The sequence below is a fragment of the Danio rerio genome, chromosome 5, assembly GCF_052040795.2.
Source record: "Danio rerio strain M-AB ecotype USA chromosome 5, GRCz13ab, whole genome shotgun sequence".
Classification (NCBI taxonomy): Eukaryota; Metazoa; Chordata; class Actinopteri; order Cypriniformes; family Danionidae; genus Danio; species Danio rerio.
This window is the reverse complement of record NC_141025.1, coordinates 66,648,945-66,676,151: the sequence shown is the minus strand read 5'-3', so window position 1 is coordinate 66,676,151 and position 27,207 is coordinate 66,648,945. Positions and strand designations below refer to the sequence as shown.

At 36.8% G+C, this 27,207-nt stretch overlaps 2 protein-coding genes across 13 annotated transcripts in view; one reads left to right on the top strand and one right to left on the bottom strand.

Moving 5' to 3' along the window:
* mcama (melanoma cell adhesion molecule a) overlaps positions 1-27,207 on the top strand; it is a 638,953-nt gene that overhangs the window by 25,463 nt on the left and 586,283 nt on the right. The window lies entirely within an intron of this gene.
* clip2 (CAP-GLY domain containing linker protein 2) overlaps positions 1-27,207 on the bottom strand; it is an 86,735-nt gene that overhangs the window by 14,790 nt on the left and 44,738 nt on the right. For 3 of the 9 annotated variants that reach the window (XM_087254389.2, XM_087254388.1, XM_087254390.1), the window contains exons 4-11: positions 25,707-25,831; positions 23,724-23,937; positions 17,174-17,371; positions 16,924-17,027; positions 12,904-12,964; positions 10,815-10,919; positions 3,508-4,473; positions 1,336-1,393 (exon numbers count right to left, since the gene is read on the bottom strand). In XM_087254389.2, coding sequence (XP_087110515.1) covers positions 1,336-1,393; positions 3,508-4,473; positions 10,815-10,919; positions 12,904-12,964; positions 16,924-17,027; positions 17,174-17,371; positions 23,724-23,937; positions 25,707-25,831 — 1,831 coding nt within the window. Of the gene's footprint in view, positions 1-1,335; positions 1,394-3,507; positions 4,474-6,108; positions 6,160-10,814; positions 10,920-12,903; positions 12,965-16,923; positions 17,028-17,173; positions 17,372-23,723; positions 23,938-25,706; positions 25,832-27,207 lie in introns of all 9 variants that reach the window. The other 6 variants (XM_087254392.2, XM_087254391.1, XM_087254393.1 and 3 more) reach the window with 2 other exon arrangements.

Below are 27,207 nucleotides of genomic sequence, written 5' to 3'. Positions count from 1 at the left end.
AATAATACATAAAAATAAAAAAATTAAATTAAATTAAATTAAATTAAATTAAATTAAATTAAAATAAAATAAAATAAAATAAAATAACCACTGTTCACATCCACCAACACGCAAATGTTTGGGGTCAGTTAGATTTTTACTGAAGACATGAATAGCTTTATTAAAAAAGCACGCATGCATTAAAAGTAACAGTAAAGACATTTATTTTGTTATGAAAGATTTCTATTTCAAATATATGCTGTTCTTTTAATCTTTCTACTGATCAACTTGTGAAAACTGTGAAAAGAATTAATGTTTGAATACAAAAATAATGTATGATTGTTCTTAACAGAGCATATCAGCTTATGAAAATGATTTTGAAGGATAATTTGTTTCCTTAAGCAGCATATCAGCATATGAAAATGATTTTGAAGGATAATTTGACACTAAAGACAAGAGTACTGATGCTGAAAACATAGCTTTATGAAGCCAGATCAGTCTCAAAAATACTACATTTGCAAAAATTAAACTCATACATGCACAGCCCAATTCATCTTTACAAATTTCAATTCGTAAATTAAAAAGCAATGTGTGAATTCACAAGTAAAAACCATAAATGTTTCCCCAAATTAATTTATGTACTTTATGAATTGGATTTGCATATTTATGAATTGAGTTTTGAATTTACAAACGGCATTTGCCTATTTATGAATTGTGTTTTGAACAAATGAATTGGATTTGTGTATTTATGGATTGTGTTTTGAATGTATGAATTGAGTTTTGAATTTATAAACTGGATTTGCATATTTATGAATTGTGTTTTGAATGTATGAATTGTGATTTGCATATTTTTGAATTGAGTTTTAAATTTATAAACTGGATTTGCATATTTACTTATTGTGTTTTGTGTATTTATGAATTGCGTTGATGAATTGTGTTTTGAATTATGAATTGTGCTTTGCATATTTATAAATTGTTTTGAAAGTACTAATTTGATTTGAACATTTATGAATTGTTTTTTGAATTTACGAATTAGATTTGTGTATTGACTAATTGTGTTTTGACTTTACAAATTCAATTTTGTGAATGTGAATAGTGTATGAGTTATATTTTGTAAATGTGACTGAACTGGCTTCATATAGCTTTGCCATTACATGAATAAATAAAAAATTATTTATACCAAAATACAATACAAAAATACCAAAAATACAACATATTTTTTACTTTAATAATATTTCACAATTTTATTGTTTTTATTATGTTTTGATCAAATGAATGCAGCCTTTCAGACAATGAGAAATCTTTAAAGAAATACATTAAAATTTAAAAAAATTAAAATAAACTTTGTACACATACCTTCAACATTTTGTTTTAGTTTAACCTTTTCGTCAGAGTTGTCGTTATTTTCAATCATCTGGATGGGAAGAAAACACATTTAAGTAAATCTTAAAAGAGACCCAAACAATTGTGTCATCATTTACTCACCCAGACGAATTTCTCATTTTAAGTAAACACAAAAGATATTTGAAAAATGTTTGTACAGCAGAAATAGAGCCTTCCATAATAACACATTGTGCTATTAAGGTCAACTTAGCTACTGTCAACTGTTTGTTTACCAATATTGTTTAAAATAATTTCTTTTGTGTTCAAAAGAAAAAAGAAACTCATACAGGAACAATTTGAGGATCCTAATAAATGAAATAAAAAAGGATTTCGGCTCAAATTTAGACAGTTTTTCATCCCATCAGGATCATTCAAATATATAAAAACAATTCCAAATGCAGACCTGTGCACTTTTTAACTAGTCTACAAAATAACCCAGTAACCATAAAAGGGTCATAAAACACTAAGCTACATTTTCTTAGAGCTTATGTTACACACCTTAACAGACAATCATTTTAGGAAAGCTTTTTATTCATTCATTTATTTTCTTGTCGGCTTAGTCCCTTTATTAACCCGGGGTCGCCAAAGCGGAATAAACCACCAACTTATCCAGCAAGTTTTTACGCAGCGGATGCCCTTCCAGCCGCAACCCATTTCTGGGAAACATCCACACACACATTCACAATGGACAATTTAGCCTACCCAATTCACCTGTACCGCATGTCTTTGGGCTGTGGGGGAAACCAGAGCACCCGGAGGAAACCCACACGAAGGCAGGGAGAACATGCAAACTCCACACAGAAACGCCAACTGAGCCGAGGATCGAAACAGCGACCCAGCGACCTTCTTGCTGTGAGGCGACAGCACTACCTACTGTGCCACTGCCTCGCCTAGGAGAGCTTTTAATGCACTATTTTTTGTGTACAAAAGTACTCCTTTTTGCATTAGGAATTACGATATGCAAATGACTACAGCACTCAGAAATGCACTCAGGGATCGAAAGTGTGTGTGTGTTTTTTTTTGTTTTGTTTTTTGCTTTTTGGATGTTATTTTCATCCATAAACTTCTTTGACAAATGTGGTGGATTCTTTTTATGAGCATTACTGTTTACAGTGTGTTTTTACAGCTCATTGATATAACAAATCAAATGGTTTACTGAACACAAATGCTCACTAAATAAGCCACAGAGACTCATCAAAAAAATGACAATTCTGTCAACATTTACTCTTACTCAACTTGTTCTAAACCTGTCAGAGCTTATATTAAATAAATAATTTTAATTATATAATTAAAATTTAAATAAAATTTAAATACTATATAAAAAAATTAAAACTGGTTTTATTCCAGCCAAAACAAAACAATCAAGACTTTCTCCAGAACAAAAAATATCAAATATTTTGGGAAATACTGTGTACAAATATATATATATATATATATATATATATATATATATATATATATATACATAAAGAGATAGAGAGAGAGAGAGAGAGAGAGATACTGTTTAAATCCAAAGACGTTGTTGTCTTACTATTCTTCCCTTATCTCACCCACTTTTACAGAATTTTTCAAAAGTTTATTATGATCCCACTACTAGAAGAAGGGATTTCATTGCCTTTTCACTACCCAGTAGACACGCAACGTCTTAAAACGTTAATACATTAATATTAGGTTATATTTATGTCACCATCGTCTAAGGACGTTATTTTTTGACCAAAAATGACATAAAATGACGTCGATATTTTGGTGATTTAAGGTTGTGTTGGAAAGTGACCAAAAACCTTACGTTGAGCCATATCTTAAACCAACGTCATATTGAAGTCAATTACTGACATTTATTCGTCAAGTATGGCAACCAAAATCCAACATCTGATAGACATCATATTGATTACATCCACACAATGCCAAGCTGTAACATCATTAGACACTAATAATTTGTTTTTAGGTTGCATTGGAAAGTAATTAAAATGCAACATCTGTCCGAGTGGGACATTGATGTCAACATGATTTCGAAACCAAATGCAACGTCCCACAACATAGTGGTATAACGTCAATCTGATGCCATGTTGACATCCTGTGCCTACTGGGTAGCCTCCTAAACTTTTGTAAATAATTGAATCATTTACTGAATCAAAGGTCACTAACATTAACATCCTGAGTGGTGTGATCTGCCTCTACAGCCTGCAGTCGGTTCTCGGTGACTCTGAGCTTCTCCTGCAGAGAGAGGATTTCAGCTCGGCTCTGAGCTTCAGCCTTCTGCAGGGCCTCATAATCTACCATCTTCTTCTCAGCCAGCATTAGCTGCTCTTTGAGAAGTTGGTTGACCTTTTCACGCTCTTCCTGAGACTTATCCAGATCTACGATCCTCAGCTCAGCCTTTTGAAGCTTCTCTGAAACCTCTTTGATTTCCAGCGTGTGCTGGTTGCTCTTGGTCTCCACCTGGATCTTCCAGTTCTCCTCGCTGTCCTCAAGCTGGTCCCGTAGCTCCTGAAGCCGGCTGCGTAAGTCTTCACGCTCTTTGGCCATCACTGCGGCATCAATCTCATGTTTGGCCTTCAAGTTCTCCAACTCCAGTTGGTGCTCCATCTTTAAGCCCTCAAGAGCTGCTCTCATCTCAGGCAAGCTTCCTTCACCTTCTCCTCCATTGATCTCACCAGACCCACAATCTGTTGTTAACGAGGCTTTCAGTTCTTCCAGAGCACGTTGATGGTCTCCAACAAGAGCGTCCAGTTTGGCTTTCCAGCTGTCCATCATCTCCATGTTTTCTCGAGTGGCCTGCTGGAGTCTTTGCTTCAGGTCAGAAATCTCTTGACCCTGACGTTCTGTAATGGCTTTAAGGCGTTCGATTTCTTTCTGGCTGATGCTCAGAGATGCCTCGTACCTCTCGCGCAGCTGGCTGCTCTCTTCGCGGCGTTCACGGCCCACCGAGAGAAGCTGTTCCCGCAAGACCAGAGTTTCGGAGGTTATGCCTGGTTCTCCATCTTCAGCATCTGTGGCCGAACCAGAGGAGCCTCTCTGAAATCGAACCTGGAGCTCCTCGACCTCAGCCTTGCGCAAGGCCAGTTCCTCTTCAAGCTGCATAACACGAGTCTTCTCCTCAACGGTAGTTTGCTAGAGGACAAAGAAAGGGTCATGAATCCTGCATTTCTCATCATTTATACGTCAAATCCTCCTTTTTGCTTTGGGGCAACTCTCAAAGAATTAGGACAATGGTACAATGATACTCTCTCTAGTTTATTCACAGGATGTTTTTCCCCTTCGTTTGAGTTCAATTATTTGACAGGGCTCAACAATAAGGACTGCCCGGTGGCACAGGGCCAGTGTGAGAGACACTTGGGACAGTAGACCGGATCATTACTGGCCCGATTGGGACAGTGCTGCCTTGTCACTAACATTTAATTTGTCTGCGAATATTTGTCAATTGCGTGCATTTTAAGTTTGAGCTTTTAAGTCTTTAAATGCTACCTTCTCTGTAATGTTGTAAACAACATATTGTGATTCGTCTCATATGATTGATTTAACCATGTAATTTTTTTTTTGTAACCTGGTAACAACCAGTACAGCGTAGAAACAGCAACATGGCGGCAACATCAAATTATAAGGCTAAACGAAAATGTCTGTCTCTAACGTCTTGAAAGTAGATATTTATGTGGCAACAACACGACAAAATACAAATGAAGTGATGTTATGCATAGTTTGTGACAAGTGACAAGTCAGCCACTTTTTGTTAAATAATTTCAAACTGCAATAAAGGACCTCCACATTTTCCATACTGCTCTTTTTGTTTGCATAACACTTATTTTTACAATTGTTTTTTAAGTATTGAAATTCTAGATTTACAGACTTTATTTTTGACATATTATTTAAAATATGTGGCTAAAAATAGCTATTAACTTCCCTTTTTTTTGGTGGGGTCAGTGAAAATTTTGGCAGGGCAAGTAAAAATCTAAACCACTTGCCCGGTCGGACCAGTAGAAAAAATCCTTAGCGTTGAACCCTGTTTGAACTTAAATGGTAGACGCAATTTCACAATAAATGTGTCACGAATTTTTAATTATTATAACTAAACAAGCAGATAATATAAGGAAGTCCAATACAAAATACATTTTGAAAAGCCATGATACTACCTATCAAAGCCCATGTTTGTAAACCGTGCCCCAAAGTCAACATTTATTGCCGATAAGCTGTATGAAATACCTTTGAGAGTTGCCCACCTGAATTCGAGACATGCATCCGAAAGACATTATAGGTATGAGAAGCAAATAAAGCATTTTGCTTCCCTGAAAACATTTCAATGAATGCTCATTTCTTGAATAATGACTCGTGCATGTGCACAAAAGCAAATATATATAGTGCAACCTATAAACTACACCAGCATTCCTGTTGAATTCAAGCCCAAGCAAGCTTTCCTCAAGTCTTCTTCAGTCTAAAAGCAGCCAGGCAAATATAACAAGGCACAGCACACTGCAAGTCCAAAATAACACAGGCAATCACTACTATGTTGAAAGAAAATATATTTCAGATCAAAGAGCACACTAATGTTAGTCATCGAGTCATCCGAAGATTGGATAGTTTCAAGGAAAATATCATTAGAGGTTATCAAAGATCAGATCAGTCTACAAGAGTTCATAGTTTCAAACCATAGGAGAGAAGTGAGAGAAGCACACGTCTACATATAATGTTCGTCTTTAAATAAGAAAGGTCACTCTGGAAGCCACACAGTTGATGTTACTCCCTTTATATCACCTTGACACTCTTGCCCAGCCTCGTGGGTGTTGGCTGGAGTCTGCCTCTGACCTGTTGATAAATGTGAAATCCTGTTGATTAGAGTGCCTGGATGGTGCTGGATATCCTCCTCATCATTCATAGTGACAGCCTAATCTACACTGCTATTGATTCAAATGTGAGTGGAGCTTGTCAATGCACATCACCCACCATAAGCTTATTGAGGGTTGCCAGTATTGCTAGGCACTTGTTGGGGTGTTCATGGGGGTTACTGGGGTGTATACCGATTCCAGTTCCTAAGATGTTCCTAAGATGTATGCAAGGGCATTGCTAGTGGTGTTTGGGATGTTTTGATTGTTGGATGGCCTTTCTAGGTGGTAAAACTGTGTGATAACTATGACAGATGTTTACTTTGGAATATAGGCAATTACCTGGCTGTTCTGGGTGATCCCTAAGGAAATGCTAAAGGCTGAGTTATACTTCTTCATCAAGTGCATGCATAAGGTCTGTCGCAGTCTTAGCTGGGTTACGCAGACCCTAACGCACACCTTTCTAAAATTTAAATAAACATGACTAATGATAGAGCAAGCTCCAATTGGTCAGCATGGTAGCCTTGACAAGTGTGGATGGGGCCGAAAGCTGCAGGACATGAGCGAGCCCATTGGCACGAGAGTTTAGATTCTCTGCCCGAGCCAGAGCCCAGAATTGACCTCTGGGCCTGGTCTGGCCGATATTTTCTGCCACTATCTTCGGGCTCGGTCAGGATCAAGCATTTGTTGTCATGTTTTTTTTTTTTTTCAGTCATTAATCAATTAGCCAAATTGGGTGGAAAGCTATGCCATAAACATAAATATGACATAAATATTTTAGCCAAGTCAGTCTAAGCAACACATTTGTGGGTCTAAAAATTTAACAACTCACAACGTGTATGAATGCAGTTTACATGCTTCCTTGTTGCATTATTCATTAAGATAAATATAAAATAACTTCTGTAGCTCAAACAACTGTAGCTGAGAATGTCTGTTATAATGGCCCACGTATTAAAAAATAGTCAGTTAATTATAGTTAATGTGTCGGACTGAGTCAGGCTCGGACACAAGGTGCACAGGCTCGGGTAGGATCAGGTTTTTATTTTTTGGGCCCGATCTAAGCTCTACTGTCAAGCCCTGTGGAGGAGCTCTAGATGAATACTTTAGTTTTGCGTTTACTTTATGGTTATAGTTGTTGTATGTCTGTTGATTCCCACCTCTGAATGTGCGAGTTTAAGCTACTTGTACAGTAAGTAAGCATTACAGGTATTTCCGGTGTAAACAAAACATCTACGAAGAAACTTGACAAAGGGAAGCATAGAAACCCCCCTGACAGCTAGCGTTTCTGAAGAGTTACTGTAGAGCAACACAAGCAGAAGGCAAATGTATAAATGCACGACTATGTGCAAGGTGGGTTACGACGATCGCTCAACGCAGAAGTATAGTTCAGCGGTAACACTTTACTATAAGGTTCATTAGGTAATGCATTTACTAACATAAACAAATCATGAACAACACTTGTACATCATTTATTAATCATAATTGAACTATTCATAATTTACTAATGCATTATTATCATTCAAGTCTGTGCTTGTTAACATTAGTTAATGCACTATGAGTTAACATAAACTAAGAATGAACAACTGTATTTTCATTAACTAACGTTTATTAACATGAATAAATACTGTAGTAAATGTATTGTTCAATGTTTGTTCATGTTAGTAAATGCATTACTTAACATTAACTAATGAATCTTATTGTAAAGTGTGACCAGTTCAGCCTTAAGGCAGGGGTTCTTGGTGAGTCCCAATCCAGTCTATGTGGGTTTCTCAGGTTAAAGCTCATTGTAATAAAGATGTATTGGTGTTTTGTTTTTTTCTTTTTGTTTGGCATTGTTTGGGTGATTAAGATATTGTGTTTGTTTACTAAGATGCTGTTAGGGTAATCTGGGTGATCATTATGAAATTTGCTTGGTGCTTTGGGTGGTCACTAAAGGCCCCGGTATACTTCAAATGAAGTTGTTTTTCATAATTTTTTGCTGGCAAAAATGTTCAAAAAAGGCTCATTGACATTATACTATTTTAAAAACACTCTAATACCTCCGTGGTGCAGTAGGTCGGGTTGTAATTGTGTCACATTGCTCGCACTAAACAATGATGGCAGCTGAGTGAGAAGAATTATTTAATTACCATCTAGCTAAAGGCCTACTTCACGAGAAGTGCCACATCTTTACATTGTTTTCTATTTGCTACAGACAGACACCAAAACGGCACTGCCAAAGACATGGTATGACGAGGTGGGCTTCTAGTCCGGTGTGTGACTCTCTCCAAGTCTTTAAAATCTCTCTGCAAGCAATGATACAGGTGTGGTAACTGTAACCTGTAAGAAAAACAAATCTCTACCAGATCTCTGGTGTATTTATGTGGCTAGCTTTGTTGTTTTGCACATTGCTCCCTTGTCTGACCCCCGTAGAATGAGAAACTAATCAGGGGGAAGGAATCTTATGTCTCATGCAACATTTCTTGGGTTTTCTGAAAGGTTGTTAGGACACTGGCAGAGAGGGAGCATGTTCTAAGCATTTGTAAGTGTGCTAATGTTGCTAATTGCTTAGGTGTCTTGAGTATTCTAAGGCCCCGTTTACACTAGTGCGTTTTAGTTTTAAAACGGCGTTTTAGAATGAAAACGATCTGCGTCCACACTCGCGTTTTACCCAGCGTTTCTGAACTGCTCTCCGTCCACACCAAAACGTTGAAAACGCACATCACGTGACCACACACACACTCTTGGGCAAGCGCTGCAGCCCATCTACCCAGATAAGAGCTGTGCTAGTCGGACTTCTCATCAAGCATCTCCCGCTCGATCTAATCTCACTATATTTATTAAACGGGATATTTCATTCATCTTGTTGTCTTTATCTAACGACATATTCCCTGACTTTGGTCATAGGAATCTATTACTTGTTCTCAGGTAACGTGTTTTGGCTAAGCGCAAAGATAAGTTAATGATTAATGTAACCACGTAGCCTATTCTGTACACTGACTGATCGCTTGCCTTTATTTCCTATAATGTATAAACTTATTGTATGTTATACTTTTATGATGGCCATTATCGATTATTAAAACTGATATTCAGCAAAAGAGAGGGTGTGTTTCATATTTTCACTGAAATTGAAAGGAGGCAGTGTTGTTATCGGCTCCGTTTTGTTATAAATATCCACACAGTGAAGATGACGCTCATATTTGCAGCACGGCGCCTCAACATTTCTGCTGTCTAAGTTGCTAATATTAAAATGAAAATAGGCAGTTCCTTAAATCATGTTTACATTTTATTGTTGAGAAAGTGAAACAACGTAGCCAGAGTGATGTGAATGAAGTTATAAAGTACACTGTTCCCTTTGAAGATTTACCCGTGTCCTCGGTATAGTCTGTTGTCCATATCAAACTGACAAGAAGAGACTGCAGCCTTGATCAAATTTGCGAAGTCTGAACTTACACGGAGAAGATTCAGGACTGAACTGTGTGTGTAGGCTACTTAATATTCAGGAAAAGCCCCAATCAGAGAGGCGAATGTCTGCAGCCCCGCCTCTGTTTTCAGATGTCTCCGTTTTCCATCATCCACACTGAGACGGAGCAGCAGCGTTTCAGAATGAAAACGGCCTCTCCAGCGTTTTCGAAACGCTCCGTTTTCGGCGCTCGAGAACTCCGGCGTAGTGTGGACGGTTGGCGTAACCGTTGCAAAACTTATGCGTTTTCAAACTAAAACGCATTAGTGTAAACGGGGCCTAACTCTCACACTCTTGGAATAGCCAAACAGCACTGAACATTTGAGGTATTCTGAATGTATTCTGGGTCTTCTTTGTGGTCACTAGGGTGCTGTTAGGGTGTTGGAAGTAGGCACCATGACATTTTTGGGGTTTCTGGGTGGTCATTAGGTGTACAGTGTTGGATGCTGCTATGGTGGCCCATCTACATGTCTGCAATATATTATAGTCTTCAGATGTGTGGCAAGACCAATGGTGTGGTTTGTGCAAAATATTTGGGGCAGAAGATAAATGTTTGATCAATAATAGCAATGATGCCATAGCAACAACCTCTAATTATAAAAAAGCAGGGCTATGAACAGTAGAGTAGTGTCAAAAGGAGTTTTATCAAAACCTTTTCGGAGCCTGGAGGCTCTATTTCAGCATCTAACAAATGATATGAAAGCTAATGAGGGAAAATAAGGAGAAGATAATCCCCCAATTCTACCTGAGGGTCTCAGGGAGATGCTCAGAGAACAGGAGACAGACATGAAAAACATTGTGCAAATGAAAAATGTAGAAAGCAGTTTCTGGCTATCAAGAGCAGTGCTGCCCCACAAAAAACAGGCAAAGATCTCCAACACTCATGACTTTGGGATTTTGGTGCATAACTTTCTGACTACAGCTGGAATTATTACAATTAAAGCAACAAAAGAAATGCAAAAACTCTGCAAAATGAAATCTGATCCAAACCAAACAGACGCTGAAGTAAGTTGAAGTTCAAACATATCTCTACAGCCCTAACAAACATGTCAAATCAAATGAGTATATTTATAAAGGGGTTTGATGGAGGGAATGATGGAGATCTCAGGCCTGCTCATTCAAGCACAAGCGACAGAAGCAAAGCGATGGGGACCGATGGCTACAGGCTGGGGTGTTTCATCTCCCTGCATGTTTACCATCTTTTCCTCTAACTCTTTCTGAAGCCGCTCTGCTTTGGACTTTTCCAAATGCAGACACTGCTCGAGCTGCCGAATACGGGCATGCTCCAGTTTGGTCTGAGTCTACAGAGAAAGAGAGGAGGGGGAAGGAAAGACACGAAAGAAAGAGAAAGAGAGACATACATAGGTAGCACAGAAAAATTAGCCTAAAACAGGTCTCAGCTATTAAGGGAACACTCCACTTTTTTGGGGAAATAGACTCATTTTACATGTCCCTAGAGTTAAACAGTTGAGTTTTACCATTTTTGAATCCATTCAGCTGATCTGTGAGTCTAATGGGAGCATTTTAGCTTAGCTTAGCATAAATCATTGAATCAGATTAGATTTAATCAGATTAGCATCTCGCTCAAAAATCTGAATAAAGTTTTGATAAATTTCCTATTAAAAGCTTAAATCTTTTGTAATTGCACTGAGAACTAAGCCTGGAAAGTTACCATTTACTAGGTACAAGAGATATGGCTAGGAACTATGCACTTACCGGCCAATTTATTAGGTACACCTGTCCAACTGCTTGTTAACGCAAATTTGTAATCAGCAAATCACATGTCAGCAACTCAATGCATTTAGGCATGTAGACATGGTCAAGACGATCTGCTGCAGTTCTAACTGAGTATCAGAATGGGGAATTTAGAAAGGTGATTTAAGTGACTTTGAATGTGACATGGTAGTTGGCGCCAAATGGGCTGGTCTGTATTTCAAAGATTGCTGACCTACTGGGATTTTCACACACAACCACCCATAAGCCATGTCATAAAGCGTGAATCATCTCAGACTGGTTTCTTGAACATGACAATGAGTTCACTGTACTCAAATGGCCCCCACAGTCACCAGATCTCAATCCAATAGAGCACCTTTGGGATGTGGTGGAATGGGAGATTCGCATTATGGATGTGCACCCAACAAATCTGCAGCAACTTAAAGCAGGTCTGAAGGCAAAGGGTGGTCCAACCCAGTACTAGTAAGGTGAACCAAATAAAGTGGCTGGTGAGTGTATTTTAGTTCTAGCATAATAATTAAAGAAGTTTGTTGCCGTACCATGGCTGCACTGATAGCTTTAGAATGACAGCATAGTTCCTAGTCACACGTGCTTAGAAAATAGCAAAATTTTCTGTGTGTCATTACATGACATAATAACAGATAGGTTAAGCTTTTTTCTTTATGCTAAGCTAAAAGTGCTTTCAAAAAGGTGAGCGAATTCAAAAATGGTAAAACTCAAAGGTTTGACTTAAAAGTTGTAAAATGGACCTACCTCTAAAAAAAAGTGGAGCGTTACTTAGGCCTGTCACGATAAGTAACTTTTATTGTGCGATATTGATGCTTTAAGCGATCTTATTGTCAATATTGAGATCATTTTATGACACTGATTATATAATGATTATATAACAGCATAATAATGCAAATAGCCATAAACACTTTTAAATACTTATCATGCTTAAGGTTATTTAGATTCTATAATTTGTTGTTAATAAGGTAAATGTTCTATTATATATATATTATTAAATATCCTCTGAGGTAAATGTCCAATTATAAACTTTGACACTTGACATAGAATGTAAATGTCATTGTAAAATGGATTTCACAATATTTATGAATTTGTAAATAGATATTGCAATGGCAAAAATTATTGATGTCATTCTTAAGTATTGCACGATAAGTCAATATATTAATTATTGTGACAGGCCTAGTGTTACTTTAACTGATAAAAATAGCAAAGTGTGAAGAAACCGAAAAGCAAGACAGGGTGTGTTTTTACAATCAGCATTACAGTATGTAAAACTAGTTAAAGAAGATTTATTTGATCTGATAATCATTTAAGTCAAAGTGGATATCATATGACATTTTTTATAGAGGTATGCCAGGCTGTAAAGGTACAGTTTATCCAAAGTTTTTGGTGTCTACAAATTTTTGTAGACTTTAAAAAAATTATTTAAATATGTAAATCAGAAAGAGCCTCAACTATCCTCGAACAAATCAGGTATTTCCATAGAAATCCTTTTCTTTTCCATAAGGATATTGATGCAAAAATATGTAAAGCAGCAGCTCATACCTCCAGGTCTCCTTTGGTAATGGACTCTTCCTCAACTCTGAATTGAAGATCCTCCACTTTCCTGTCATAAGACATAATGGCCAGCAGATGTCAGGGCATTCATTCTTCAATTGCAGAACATTCATTCATTCATTCATTTTCTTGTCGGCTTAGTCCCTTTATTAATCCGGGGTCGCCACAGCGGAATGAACTGCCAACTTATCCAGCAAGTTTTTACGCAGCGGATGCCCTTCCAGCCGCAACCCATCTCTGGGAAACATCCACACACACATTCACACACACACTCATACACTACGGACAATTTAGCCTACCCAATTCACCTTTACAACATGTGATTGGACTGTGGGGGAAACCGGAGAACCCGGAGGAAGCCCACGCGAACGCAGGGAGAACATGCAAACTTCACACAGAAACGCCAACTGAGCCAAAGTTCTAACCAGCGACCTTCTTGCAGTGAGGCGACAGCACTACCTACTGCGCCACTGCCTCGCCAATTGCAGAACAAAGCATGAATATTTATTTTGTTTCTAGCAGAGAATAGTTTTGAAATTTCTACTGAAACCTACAAACAGTAACGCAGAATCATACAAAAACAAGTTTAATGGCATTGTAGATTTACACAAATTGCAGGTGTATTTGATCACCTATTACTATGAGAGCAGGGTAAGATCGGGGCACAATTATTTAATTTATGTATATATTATTGGGGCAGCATGGTCGCCTCACAGCAAGAAGTTTGCATGTTCTCCCCATGTTCAAATGGGTTTCCTCCGGGTGCTCTATTTTCCCCCACAGTCCAAAGACATGTGGTACAGGTGAATTGGATAAACAACAACAACAAATATTACCCACAATATGTGAATGTGAGAGTGCATGGCTGTTTCCCAGTACTGTGTTGCAGCTGGAAGTGCATCTGCTGCATAAAAATATACAAAAATAGTAAATGGTTCATTCTGCAGTGGCGACCCCTGATAAATAAGGAACGAAGCTGAAGGAAAATGAATGAATGGGTTTAGCTCAGAAAACTGTAGAAATAAATATTAATAACATAGTTTACTGGCTGTAATAGTCAGAATTACTGATTGCTTATTTGAATGTAATATAGTTATTCCCAGTTAATCGACGTACCCCTCTGATGGTGTGGATTTTCTGATAGATGTCCGCTCCAGGATGGCGTAACACATATCCTTTCTTATGACTTTATGATTATTAATAAAGTTGAATGTCTTAGAGTCTAGATTATATGATGACCTTAGTGTTATCCCACGTCACAGCAAAACTGGAATAATATGTGTGTGATTGCTTTAATGTATGAAAAAAAATTTGTTTCCTCAGGATCTACCCAGCCAGAGACCACATGGAGACCTCTTGAATGGACCTGGGGCCTCATGTATCAACGCTTCGTACGCACAATAACTTTGCGTACGCCAGGTTTCACGCTCAGAATCGCTCACGTTTGGATTTACTAACGATGAACTGAACGTGGGAATGTGCGCAGCTCCACGCCAGCTTTATGGCTGGCGTACGCACATTTTTTGTGCGTGTCTGTATTATTTTTCATTGGCGACTCCTAGAGGCAGTTGTGTTAAATTGCTCTCTACAAAGTGTCTGAGCCTTGCAATGGCAGCTGTATGAGACGGGCTCATCTAGCAGATATATAAGGTTTCCATACCATACAGTTGACCAGCTAAATATTAAAGCACAATTTGCAGCGGTCGCCAGTTTTCCCAATGTAATCTGAGCTATCTACTGCACGCACATTGCTATAAAGACACTATCTGAAGATGAATTTGCATACGTGAATCAGAATCATTTCCATTCAATAAATGTGCAAATAAAATATGATGCACAAACTTATTGATGATTCCTACTTGTCTTTCTCGTGATAAATAGTTGGCAAAATCTGATATGTAGTGGGGGAAAAAAGAATCATGAGTTAATCAGACGCTGGATTCGAACCGAGTTCATGTTCGAACGTGTCAAAACATGTTGACTACGCCTTACGAGGTGCGCCACTGAGACTGTTAAGGGTACTGCAACTGCGTTAACCACATCAGCTAAACTCTCCCACTCTATTTTTTTCTTTAGTTGTTAATTCCGGAGAACGAACTTGCAAATAACACCGCTTTTCTCCGGACTACCTCCGAAAGCAGCACCTCCAATTCACATTCTGTTCAAAGTTTCCCTTTCTGCTTGCTTTTGCCATTGCTTTTTCGTTAGGTTTTGTCAAAGTAGAGTCATTAGCATATTCATATGGGGGAGGAGGCAGGGAGGGGTTTTGTGCTCGTGTATGTTGCGCTCAGTTTCACGGTTATTCTGATGTACAAAAGAATATGCGTGGGCGTACGCATCTGAATTTTTTTCTGCGTACGCACATTTACAGCTTTTTGTTTTAGTATGATTTCCAAGTCTTCGTACATGAGGCCCCTGGACTCTTGAAGAATTGAAAACAACTGTTCATTCATTCATTTTCTTTTCGGCTTAGTCCCTTTATTAATTTGGGGTCGCCACAGGAGAATGAACCTCCAATTTATCCAGCATATGTTTTATGCAGCGGATGCCCTTGAAGCTGCAACCTGGAAACAACTGTTCCTATTGCTACTTGCTGTGTGTTAATTATGTCTAAAGTGATATTGGCCATTTTAAGTGTTAAATGTTTTAAAGTAATTCCTTCATTTGCAAGCTGCCAGTTTGGATGTCTGGGGTCAGCTCTGAACAGCTTAGTGGCTGTCTGACATTTGTATACTTGAGATATTGAGATATAATTCAGAATTGTACGCCCACACCCACGTGGAAATTTTCCTAGCCTATCTGTGTTTTAATCAATCAGGGTAAAACACCTATAAGTGTTTGATGCAGTTAATGACGTTATTTAAGAGTATAATTGTTGATGATTTGAGATTGTAAGCAGAGCAACCTACAAACTCATTGCGAGTGTTGAAGCTGGGTTCTGCTCAGAACACTGCAAACTAGAGGTCTGCATTCCCGACCAGATTTCTCACGGATCGGCAATACATTTTCGAATAAAGCGCAAGAGCGGTCGGTAACGTGTATTTTGAACGGGAGCTGGCGGTCTAACAATATCGCTCCCGACTCCCGAGCGAGCGAGCACACGTATCTGTTTGTGTGTATGACAGAGCGCGATGCTGCGTTTAGCTTATTTGTTGCTGTCTATGTGTGTGTATGTGTGTGAATGAGAGAGAGAGAGCTTGGTGCTGTGTGTGTAAATAATGAGAGAGAGCTTGATGCTGTCTGTGTCACTTGCTTGGTACTGTGTGTCTATGTGTGTGTGTGTTTATACAGACTTGTTATAGGCTGTCATGGCAATATCCATAGTTGGGTGGTTAGCGGGAACGGGTGCGGCGGGTAGAAAACGGGGCGGGTTGGGCAGCGGCACAACGAAAGCTGAACATAAGCAGGAGCGGTCGGGTTCGGACTAAAACCTGGCGAGAGCGGGTTTTCAAATTTAGTCCCGCGAAGATCTCTACTGCAAACTATCTTCAGTAAAATCTTTTTAATTAAATCTCTGACTCCGGCTCTTCTTCATCTGACAGACTGGTCATTTTTGGAATCAAACTGAAAAGTATCCCTACACCTTATTTGATCTAAATTTTGTTAATATATATTTATAATAAATGACAGGTAATTAAAATATTAAAAGTTATTAATTTATTTTATAATAATTATAGTTTATATTTTTTTACTATTTGTACAGGTGTATGATATAGCCCAGGCCCATATAAGCTGCCTAAATTGCTGATGGCAAAATTGTATTATTAATAAGAAATGTTTTATTATTATATGCTCTTTGTTTTATAATTGTTTTCAGACATCTATATATCTATTTAGTCAACATTTGAAGTGAATCAAAATCTTTGACAGACATGCCCTAGCTTATCCCAATGTCATGCTCTTCAATAAGTAACTTATTAACATGATAAAAGTTTAATTAAAAACACCATGGCAAAGAAATGTCAGCATAAAACTGTACAACATATGGAGTTACAGGAAAACATTTACCTTTTTTCTTCTTCAAGCTGATTGGCCAGCTCCATTTTGTCTTTCTGTGTGCTGGCCAGCATTGCTCGGACTTGCTGTAGGTTGCTCTCCGTCTCTGTTGCATACTAAATGAGATAAAATAAAAGGTCATTTGTGCTTCAGAAATTCAAACAAATGCAATGCTAAACGGCATGTTTAGGTTTGCATTTGTCAGTTAATATAGTAAATGGACATATATGAACAGTATTGTGTTTGTGTGTTCGAGTCACACCTGCAGATGTCGCGCCTTTAGCGCCGCCAGCTCCTTTTCCACCTCGCAGATATGGCTGGTGGCCTTCGCGACTTCAGCCCGCTCCAGGTCTCTCTCGGCCAGGAGCTGCTCGATGTGCTGCTGTTTCTCCTTCAGGGCTTCCTGCAAAGCCGTGGTTCCCGAGATCTTCCGTGCATACCTCGATGACGTCTCTGTCAACTATTAGTAATAAAGTCAAAAAAATGTACTTCATAAATCTTAGGTCAAAGAAAATACAAATTGATGCGATAAAGAATTGGGGCCCTATTGGACACCCATCACAATGTGGCACCAGGTTTGAAGCAAGTGTTTTTTGCTAGTTTCAGCACGGCGCAGGTATCATTTGCTAGTTTTGCACTACATTGTATAAAAAGAAATTGCATTTGTGCGCCCATGGTTGTGATTGTCTGGAAAGTAGGTGTTAAGGCACATTTGCTATTCTGTTGCTATTCTGAGGCAACTGAAAAAGACTACGCCATTGACCAACTAAAAGCTAGTCTAAAGTCTATGGTGCAGGGTTTTCATTTGTTATTTAATAGACAGTGTTAGGGATATGAGCCTATGTCGGTCCAAAAAACATTGCTTATAACACACACAGGGAGGTACAACAGCACACAAATATCTTTAAACATGACAAATTAAAACATAAAAATAAATATTGTCTATATCTTTACCTCAGGATTTTTTTTTCATGGAATCCAGATCTGTTGTAGCCAGTTTATTCATGAAAATGTACTTGTTCAGTGATGTGATTATTACTATTATTATTTATTAAATGCATAATTATATTTGTTTTTATTATCTTTTGTTCAGATTTGAGGCGACACAGTGGCGCAGTAGGAAGTGCTGTCACCTCACAGCAAGAAGGTCGCTGGTTCGAGCCTCGGCTCAGTTGGCGTTTCTGTGTGGAGTTTGCATGTTCTCCCTGCGTTCGCGTGGGTTTCCTCCGGGTGCTCCGGTTTCCCCCACAGTCCAAAGACATACAGTACAGGTGAATTGGGTAGGCTAAATTGTCCGTAGTATATGAGTGTGTGTGTGAGTGTGAATGTGTATGTGGATGTTTCCCAGAGATGGGTTGCGGCTGGAAGGGCATCCGTTGCGTAAAAGCTTGCTGGAAAAGTTGCCGGTTCATTCCGCTGTGGCGACCCCGGATTAATAAAGGGTCTAGGCTGACAAGAAATTGAATGAATTAATCAAATAAATGAATGAATGTTTAGATTTGTCCATCTGTCGGGTTTTAAACACGTATGGATCCCCATTTATGTAAAAGTAATAGAAAATCTGTCAGTTTTTTGATCACTTAATTCTTATGTTCATTTATTAGTTTGCTGGAATTTAGAGCTGAATTTAGAAATAGGTGTGAAACAAATCTTTGCACAAAATTCTGAAATGAAATATGTGATGGATCTCTTAAGTGTAGCACGTCCACCACCGTTTTCCAAATCGGATTCACGGTCAAATGGATGAAACCCGAAAGGACAAGGCTCGTTTTGTCTTTAACCTTTTTCTCACCAGTGAAGCATTTAGTTTATCAACGTACAAAGTCTGCCATGTAAATAGTAAATGCACCATGGTGTGACTTATAAAGGGTTTGGGAGATGAAATTCTGACTGGTTGAATGCATGTTAGCCCAAAACACACCCATGACTCATTAAGGAAATAAGGACAACCCTTTAAGACAATGTGTCTGGTGTACAGACTGTTTTTCCCTTCCTTAAAATAACAAAAATGGATTCAGACATGCCAAGTGAAAATAGTAGGATCGAGCCTTAAGTTTCATTTGAATAAAATCAAGTCAAAGTGATGATTGAAAAGTATGCAGGGAATAGTACAGAAAGCACCTTTAAAATACCACTGATCTGTGGCCATTGCATAATAAGTGGGTGTAGCTCTGAGACTCCCTTTTCTTTAACATGAAGCTCTTGTGAAGTTTCTATCTTTGTTAAATCCATTGAGGTCAGACATCAATGAGTACAATAACATACTGGAGAGCTGCTTTGAAGTTGTAATTCAAAGTAAAAGGCTAATACTACTTGCTTTTCAAGCAATCTGTTTGCCTGATATAGAGTAAGCTGCTTGTTTTAAAGTAACTTTTGTCTAAGTATGATGATTTGACATCAGAATGGTTATTGAAGGAGTACAAAAACATTATTGTGGAGAGGGCAATGGATAAGTTGAGACATGGAAAGAAAGGGGGAAAAAAATCTGTTTCTTTACTAAAAAACAAAATACAAAATCTCATCCTAACAATGAGCATGAACTGAGCATAGAAGTATGTAAAGAAGAATGTGTGTACTAGTAAACAGGTAATTTGCGACAGGTTTTTTTAGAGTTAAAAATATTTTGTCAAAACGTTATTTTTGCATGCCGTTAAACAGTGCCAAATAGAAGAAAACTAAGCACTAAACTCCATACTTTTCTAAATTTGATGTTATAAGAAAAATGTAAACAGGGTTCTATTGGTGATATTATTATTATTTTTTTTTATTATTAACTTTACTATTTTTGAAAATGCTTAACGTTATTATTTGATGTCATGTTTTTAAAAATGCAGTGTTATTTCCTAGTCCTAGTTAATACTATTTTATTAAAATTACTCAGAACCCTTTAAGAAATTTTGGCAGTGTATGTTGGAGAAACACTGCTTCAAAATAATTTATATGAAAAAAATCTTATATAAATATACCTTATACCTATAATGTCTAAAAGTGGAAAACTGCAAAACCGGTGCAACATCCAGATCACAATTATGCAATGGTTCCTTTATATAGGGATAGTTTAAAATGTCAATTCACGTACTATTTACTGGCCCTAAAGTGGTGAAAACCTGTTATAAGTTTCTTTATTCTGTTGAACAAAAAAGAAGATATTTTGAAGAAAGTTGCAAACCTATAACCATTGACTTCCATAGTATGGCAAACAAATACTATGGAAGACAATAGTTATAGGTTTCCTAGCTTTCTTCAAAATATCTTCTCTAGTACTCAGCGGAAGAAAACAGGTTTAAAACGAGTGAGTAGAAATGACAGAATTAAAATTTTTGGGTGAACTATACCTTTAATTGCACTTTTCTGACCTATCTATATGTGTGTTTTTTATTTTGTTTTTAAGAGTGTTTAGCACATGTTTAGACATTCTTCGAAACTGCACCCTCAGCAATGTGGGTGGCATCCTAATGTCCAGGATACCACTGAAAACATTTTTTTTTAAGTATTTTTCACCCCTTTAGCAAAGAATGAAATGAACAACCCTTGAACTGTTAAATCATTTAGAGGGAAAAGAAAAAAAAGTGAAAATACATGTTAAAATAACCCCTTAAGATGGTGATACAATATATGATTCTGCACTTTCATTTAAGTATTTTAAGAGGGACCTATTATTCAAGTCACTTTCATAAGATGTTTGAACACTGATGATGTCTACAGTATCTGCGTAAATCACATGGTAGAAATCCACCGCTTGTTTTTTATAATCTACACTTGGGTGTGAAATAGTGATGGGTCGTTCATGAACGATTCGTTCATTTTGAACGAATCTTCAATATGTATCGGGAACTACGAGTCCTCTCAGGAAGTGATTCATTCATCCGCGCGTGCGCACATTTGTGCAGGTAGTATCGTTAATTTCAAGTCTTCATCACATTGGCAGAAGCCAATCATATGCGTTTAGAGCCAGAAAAAGAATTGATCCGCTCACCTCTCGAGTCCTCGATCAGGTCTGAGTCACTCGTTCATCACGGGCCAATCATATGCGTTTAGAGTTGGAAAAAGTTTTGATCCGTTCATCTCTCAAGTCCTCTATCGGGTAGGAGTCATTTGTTCCTCACGGGCCAATCATACGCGTTTAGAGCCGGAAAAAGAATTGATCCGTTCACCTCGAGTCCTCTATCGGGTCTGAGTCACACGTTCCTCAAGGGCCAATCATACGCGTTTAGAACCGGAAAAAGAATTGATCCGCTCACCTCTCGAGTCCTCGATCAGGTCTGAGTCACTCGTTCATCACGGGCCAATCATATGCGTTTAGAGCTGGAAAAAGTTTTGATCCGTTCATCTCTCAAGTCCTCTATCGGGTAGGAGTCATTTGTTCCTCACGGGCCAATCATACGCGTTTAGAGCCGGAAAAAGAATTGATCCGTTCACCTCGAGTCCTCTATCGGGTCTGAGTCACACGTTCCTCAAGGGCCAATCATACGCGTTTAGAACCGGAAAAAGAATTGATTCGTTCATCTCTCAAGTCCTCGGGTTTGAGTCATTCTGTCACGTGATGAACGAACGATTATGGCTCCTATCGGCTTAGACTGTGCATTGATTAAGATTACATGTGACTGTCAGTGTAACGTGAATGAACCATTGACATTTGAAGACATGAAGAGGTGAGCTGAGCAAAGACACAAAAATGCCTTCATAGACAATAGAGCAGGTAAACATTGAATTGTTATTTTCTCCTTCTTATATTCTATTTTATGACTTATTTGTCGTGCAATCAACCTTTTGGGCTAGTTGTAGATGTGTTTGGAAGCAATTCGTAACATTTTAATAATATTTTGGCAAATTGAACTAAATGAATGTAATGACTCGAAAAAAAATTCGTTCATCTCGATGAACGAAACTCAAAGATCCGAGTCAGTAAAATGATCCGAACTTCCCATCACTAGTGTGAAAATAAACCCAAATATGTCCCATTAGCATTAATGTGTAAAAATTGCTGCATTTTAGAGAAATTTAATTTTATTAAGCAACTAAAGTTATTTAGTCAAAAAGAGTGAGTGTTTTTTCTGTTTATCTTTTTTAGTGATGGCACTACTACACATAAGAAAACTTATTGTGGCTTCGGTAACACTTTATAATAACTACACACTATAAATCATTTATTAAGCATTAGCAAATAGTGAATTAATTAATTAGCGTGAATATTAATTAATTAGTGAATAAGCGTCAGTAAGCAGTTTATAACTGCAGCTACAAATGCTCTATTCTTGACTTATAAGCACCTATATAATGTGTTTAATAATTGTACTTTCATACTTAGTTAATGATTTATTTTTCATTACTATATTAAGTATTGCATTTTTTATAAACCATTTGTATTGAAGAGTAGTTGATGGATTTTAGGATAATTCAAAATGAGTTAGTAAATAATTAATAAACTATTGAAATCAATGTTTATATGTTTTATTATTCAGGCATATATTAATGGTTACTATCTATGTTAATAAATGCTTTGTTAACTCAACTTCATCTAGTTTTGTGACCTAATCTAAAGTCAGGACTATTTATGCTTTATAAATCCCTTATAAATGACAAATAAAGGCTCAGTTAAATTCTAAACAGGAAAAATGACATTATTCATTCTTATTCATTTAAAGATACACAAATGAAACTGTACTTCAAATGAAAAATAAATCTTTGCAACCTTATCTAAAATAGAATCACTGTAGAGTTTAAACATTACATCTTATTATATTTTTAAATTATTATTATATTGTTGTTGTATTTTGAAACTCCTGTTATTCAGCAATGTTTAAACTTTACAGTAATTTTACTTTTTAGAAAAGATTGCAAGGATTATTGTTCAGTTGATTCGGAGCCTTTAATAGTCATTTATAAGGGATTTATAAAGCATAAATAATCCACACTTTAGATTAGGTCACAAAACTGCATGAAGTTGAGTTAATAAAGCATTTATTAACATATTAGTTAACTATTAGTATATGTCTGAATAATAAGACATAAATGTTGATTTCAATATTTTATTAATAATTTACTAACTCATTTTGAATTATTCTAAAAACCATCAACTACTCTTCAATACAACTGGTTTGTAAACAATGCAATTCTTCATTTAGTAATGAAAAATAAATCATTAATTAAGTATGAAAATACAATTATTGAACACATTATATAGGTGCTTATTAGACAAGAATACAGCATTTGTAGCTGCAGTTATAAACTGCTTACTGATGCTTATTAATGTAGAGTTAATGCTTAACTGATAAAGAATTCACTATTTGCTAATGCTTAATAGATGATTTATAGTGTGAATTTATTATAAAGTGTTACCGTGGCTTCTAAAATTAGGAGGTGCGTATGAGATAAAAGTTTCATTCATATTAACAGCATAAACAGCTGTAGATACTGTATATTATGCTGTTATTATTATGTTATTATGTTATTTTAAACATTTCCCAGCTATTTTAAACATTTCCCTGAACTTTATGTGTTTTCAATACAATCTTGAGTGTTGGAAACCAACAGGATTATATAAAAAATTATTTTTGCAGTTTCTCTAAGCTGTTATTTTCTGAAACACAGACTGTAAAGACTCCACCTTCTTCTATAAAAGGGGCAGGAGCAGCACCTCATTTACATTTAAAGAGACGCACACAAACAAAATGTGCTTTTACTTCCTATTTAAATTGGACATTAACAGCATTCTATAATAAATTATTTTTGGTGGTATTCTAAATTGAAATTCACAAATACAATCTCGGAACACCGCCATCCTGTAAAAGGGGGCATATTAGGTCTCTTACTAGGCCTGTGCGGCTGGGACGGCCTCCAACGCTGGACGCCACAGAGCTGACAGAGCTGATGGAGGAACTGGAGGGGCTGTGGGCCAGAGACGACACACCCATCGCCATACGCTTGCTCTTCTTAGCTTTAGCTGGACTGGTGGACGGGAAGCCGATGCGAATCACCTTGTGGATTGGAGCAAAGAGGCCAAACTTGGGTGGGCACTGGAAATATCTAAGGGTACACACAGAAAATAAAGGAAGCAAGGAAGGAAATAGCTTAAATGTAGTGTACGCAAGGTTAGCATGTAGACATTTAAAAACACTCAGAGTGGATGGCTATCTGTATGATTTTCCTCTTCTGAAATGTTTTTAATGTCAGCATACGTAATGGTTATTAAAATTGAAACTAGCTAAAAGTTCATGAATCAATAATTATCATATAAGCATACCATTTATATTTAACGTCAGTAGCTATTTTTCAAATGATGTTTAACAGAGCAAGAAATTTTTCACAGTATTTCACATTTTTTTCCTCTGGAGAAAGTCTGATTTGTTTTATTTTAGCTAGAATAAAACCAGTTTAAATAAACAATTTTAAAGTCAATAGTATTAGTCCCATAATACTTTTTTTTTCAATTATCTACAGAACAAACCACTGTTTTCCAATGACTTGCCTAATAACCCTAAATGTTATTGCACACTGAATCCGAATTTTTCGTCCCTAATTTTCGCACGTAAAAAAATAAATTCGACCTCTCATTGTGTAAATCATATCGACACATTGCCTCTAAAACAATCCGGCTTTGATTTTTTCCCACTTTTCGCATCTGTAAAGCGCTTCGAGAGGTGTTTTGACAGTTTAGAGCCACCTTACAATCAAAGAGCTAAAACCAGAATGCCATCATTTGAGCTAATGTTACAGATAACTTTATGACAAACTGAGTGTATAAAATAAAGACAGAATTTGACGGACAGTTGAGAACCCCTATATGCTAAATTATAATACATTGTGTATAAAGTGTGTAGTGAGGGGTTTTACAGCCTTAAAACATCTATAATAATATTTGTAGAAAAAAAAGCGGACTACTTCACAGATTTCACCTATTGCATGATATTTTTTAGAACATAACTCCCGCTAATAATAAGATGCTTTTTTTCAAAACATTTAGGAAAAAAAAATCGAAAGTACTCCAAACATTTGAACGATAGTGTATAAAGATCTATTATAAGCCCTTGCTGTCTCTTATTTCTTTTTGTATCAACTAAACTAAACACAGGCAGATCTTGCTTTCATTATCAACACAAACTGCATGATGCACTAAATCCAAATGGGCCAAATGTCAACAACTAATAAGTATCCATGAAGTTGTTTATCCCTGTTTGGAACTCAATCATCCTCGTTTCTTCAGTGAAAAGACAGCAGAGGTTTAAACCTTGGCTCAGCATGTAAATCAAACTATTTTAGCCATGGTTTTTAAGTACTAACATGAGACGTAAGTCAACATAAACCTGCATTTGCAAACTTTCATTATGTGACATCACTAAACTACAATGCAAGGTGTGAGTTTCCACATCAGCAGTTGTTTGAATTTGGAATGCAGTAAAATTTACTAGATGTCGATGAACTCTTTTATAGCTTTCAAAATAAAATGTACTTGTATATTGGTGAATAAGACTGGGATGCATTTATAGATAGCTCAATATCCAGCATATGTAAAATGATTTTTTTCAAACTGCAAATATACGTTAAAGCTGTTTTATGGAACACCAAAGACAACAGTTTTAGCTTAAAAAAAAATAGGGTTAAAGAATTAATAAAGAAGTTTAAAATTGATTCATTGCTGTATTCTGCACTACAACTAAAATATCTGATTAACATACTAAATAGTCATCAAAGCTCTTTAAAAGGAGCATGAAACTATGCAGGCTATTAGTGTTAAAGGCCACAGAGGGAGCTGCTAAAGACAGGGCATGAAGTCTGGCAGAGGACTAATGATGTACCTGGTTCCAGCTACAGCTCCATCGTTTTTCCCTAACGGCTCGTCCAGCTCCACTCCACACCACTCGCCCTTGGCAAAGTCAGTCTCTCCCACATAACGCACCACTCCTGTTTTAGTGCCGCCAACCTGAGAAGAGAGAAGAGGAGGCTTAAAAGAACACTCAAAAAAAGACTTTTGCTGCTTTTTCAAACAACTTAATTGTTTCATAATCAATCCACTTAAATCTGCAAAGACGATTATGTTAACTTAATGGATTTTTTTTGGGACAACATAAAGGAATTGTGTGGAACCCAGCATTTTTTACAGTGTATATAGTGACAAAAAAGTGTTATTTTAATAAGTTAGGTAGGATTTGCAATTGCATTTTCAATATATGAATGTAGGGCTAGGCGATAAAATCTGTATTTATATTTATTGACCGAACATCATTTTCAATATCGATTAAAAAATTGCTATAGTTTTATTAAAAGTGGCTGCTGAATGCGCGCCTTGGAAGCAATGCCAATAAGCTTAGGGTGACTTGCATGATGCGCGCATGAGAGCAACGTGCACATGTTGTACAAGGAGTGTGCATGTGAACCGCGCACATTTTCCAGCCGCACCTTGTTGAAAACATCTGAACTTTTCCAAATGCCACGAGCACGAGTAGAACTAATCAATCTCCTTCACACTTTGTATGGCATGTACACATTTCAGTAATTACGACTGACTAATTAGTAATTACCTCAGGCAAACACAGGGCACTCGAACACCGCAGTGGTTTTTACTTTTCTCCATAAACTTGCATTAAAATCATAGCAATGGTTTGTTCATTTGTCATTTTCTAAAAAAAAAAAAAAAAAAAAAAATTGATGGTCACCGAGTTACAAGAGACGCCAGGGGAGCACGAGCAAAGTCCATTATAAATGGTCGATTTTGGGAAAAATCATAATCACGATTATTTTGGTCATAATTGTAATCACGATTATTTAAAACGATTATCAGTTGAAGTCAAAATTATTAGCACTCCTGAGAATTTTTTTTTTTAAATAAATATTTCCCAAATTATGTTTAACAGAGCAAGGAATGTTTACAGTATTTCCTATAATATTTTTCTTCTAGGATTATTTGTTTTATTTTAGGTGGAATAAAAGCAGGTTTAAATATTTTAAAACCCATTTTAAGGTCAATATTATAGCCCCCTGCTTACTGTTATTCAATGACTTGCTCTAATTACTCTAATTAAGCCTTTGAATTGCACTTTAATCTGAATGCTTGTATTTTGAAAAATATCTAGTCAAATTATATTTACTGTCATCATAGCAAAGATAAAAGAAATCAGTAATTAGAAATGAGTTATGAAAACTATTATGTTCAGAAATAAGTAAAAAAAAAAAAAACCTCTTTCCATTAAACAGAAATTGGGCTGGAAAAGGGTTGCTAATATTCTGGAGGGCTAATAATTCTGACTTCAACTGTATACATACAGTTATTTTCCACCCTGCAAAGGAAAGAATAATAAA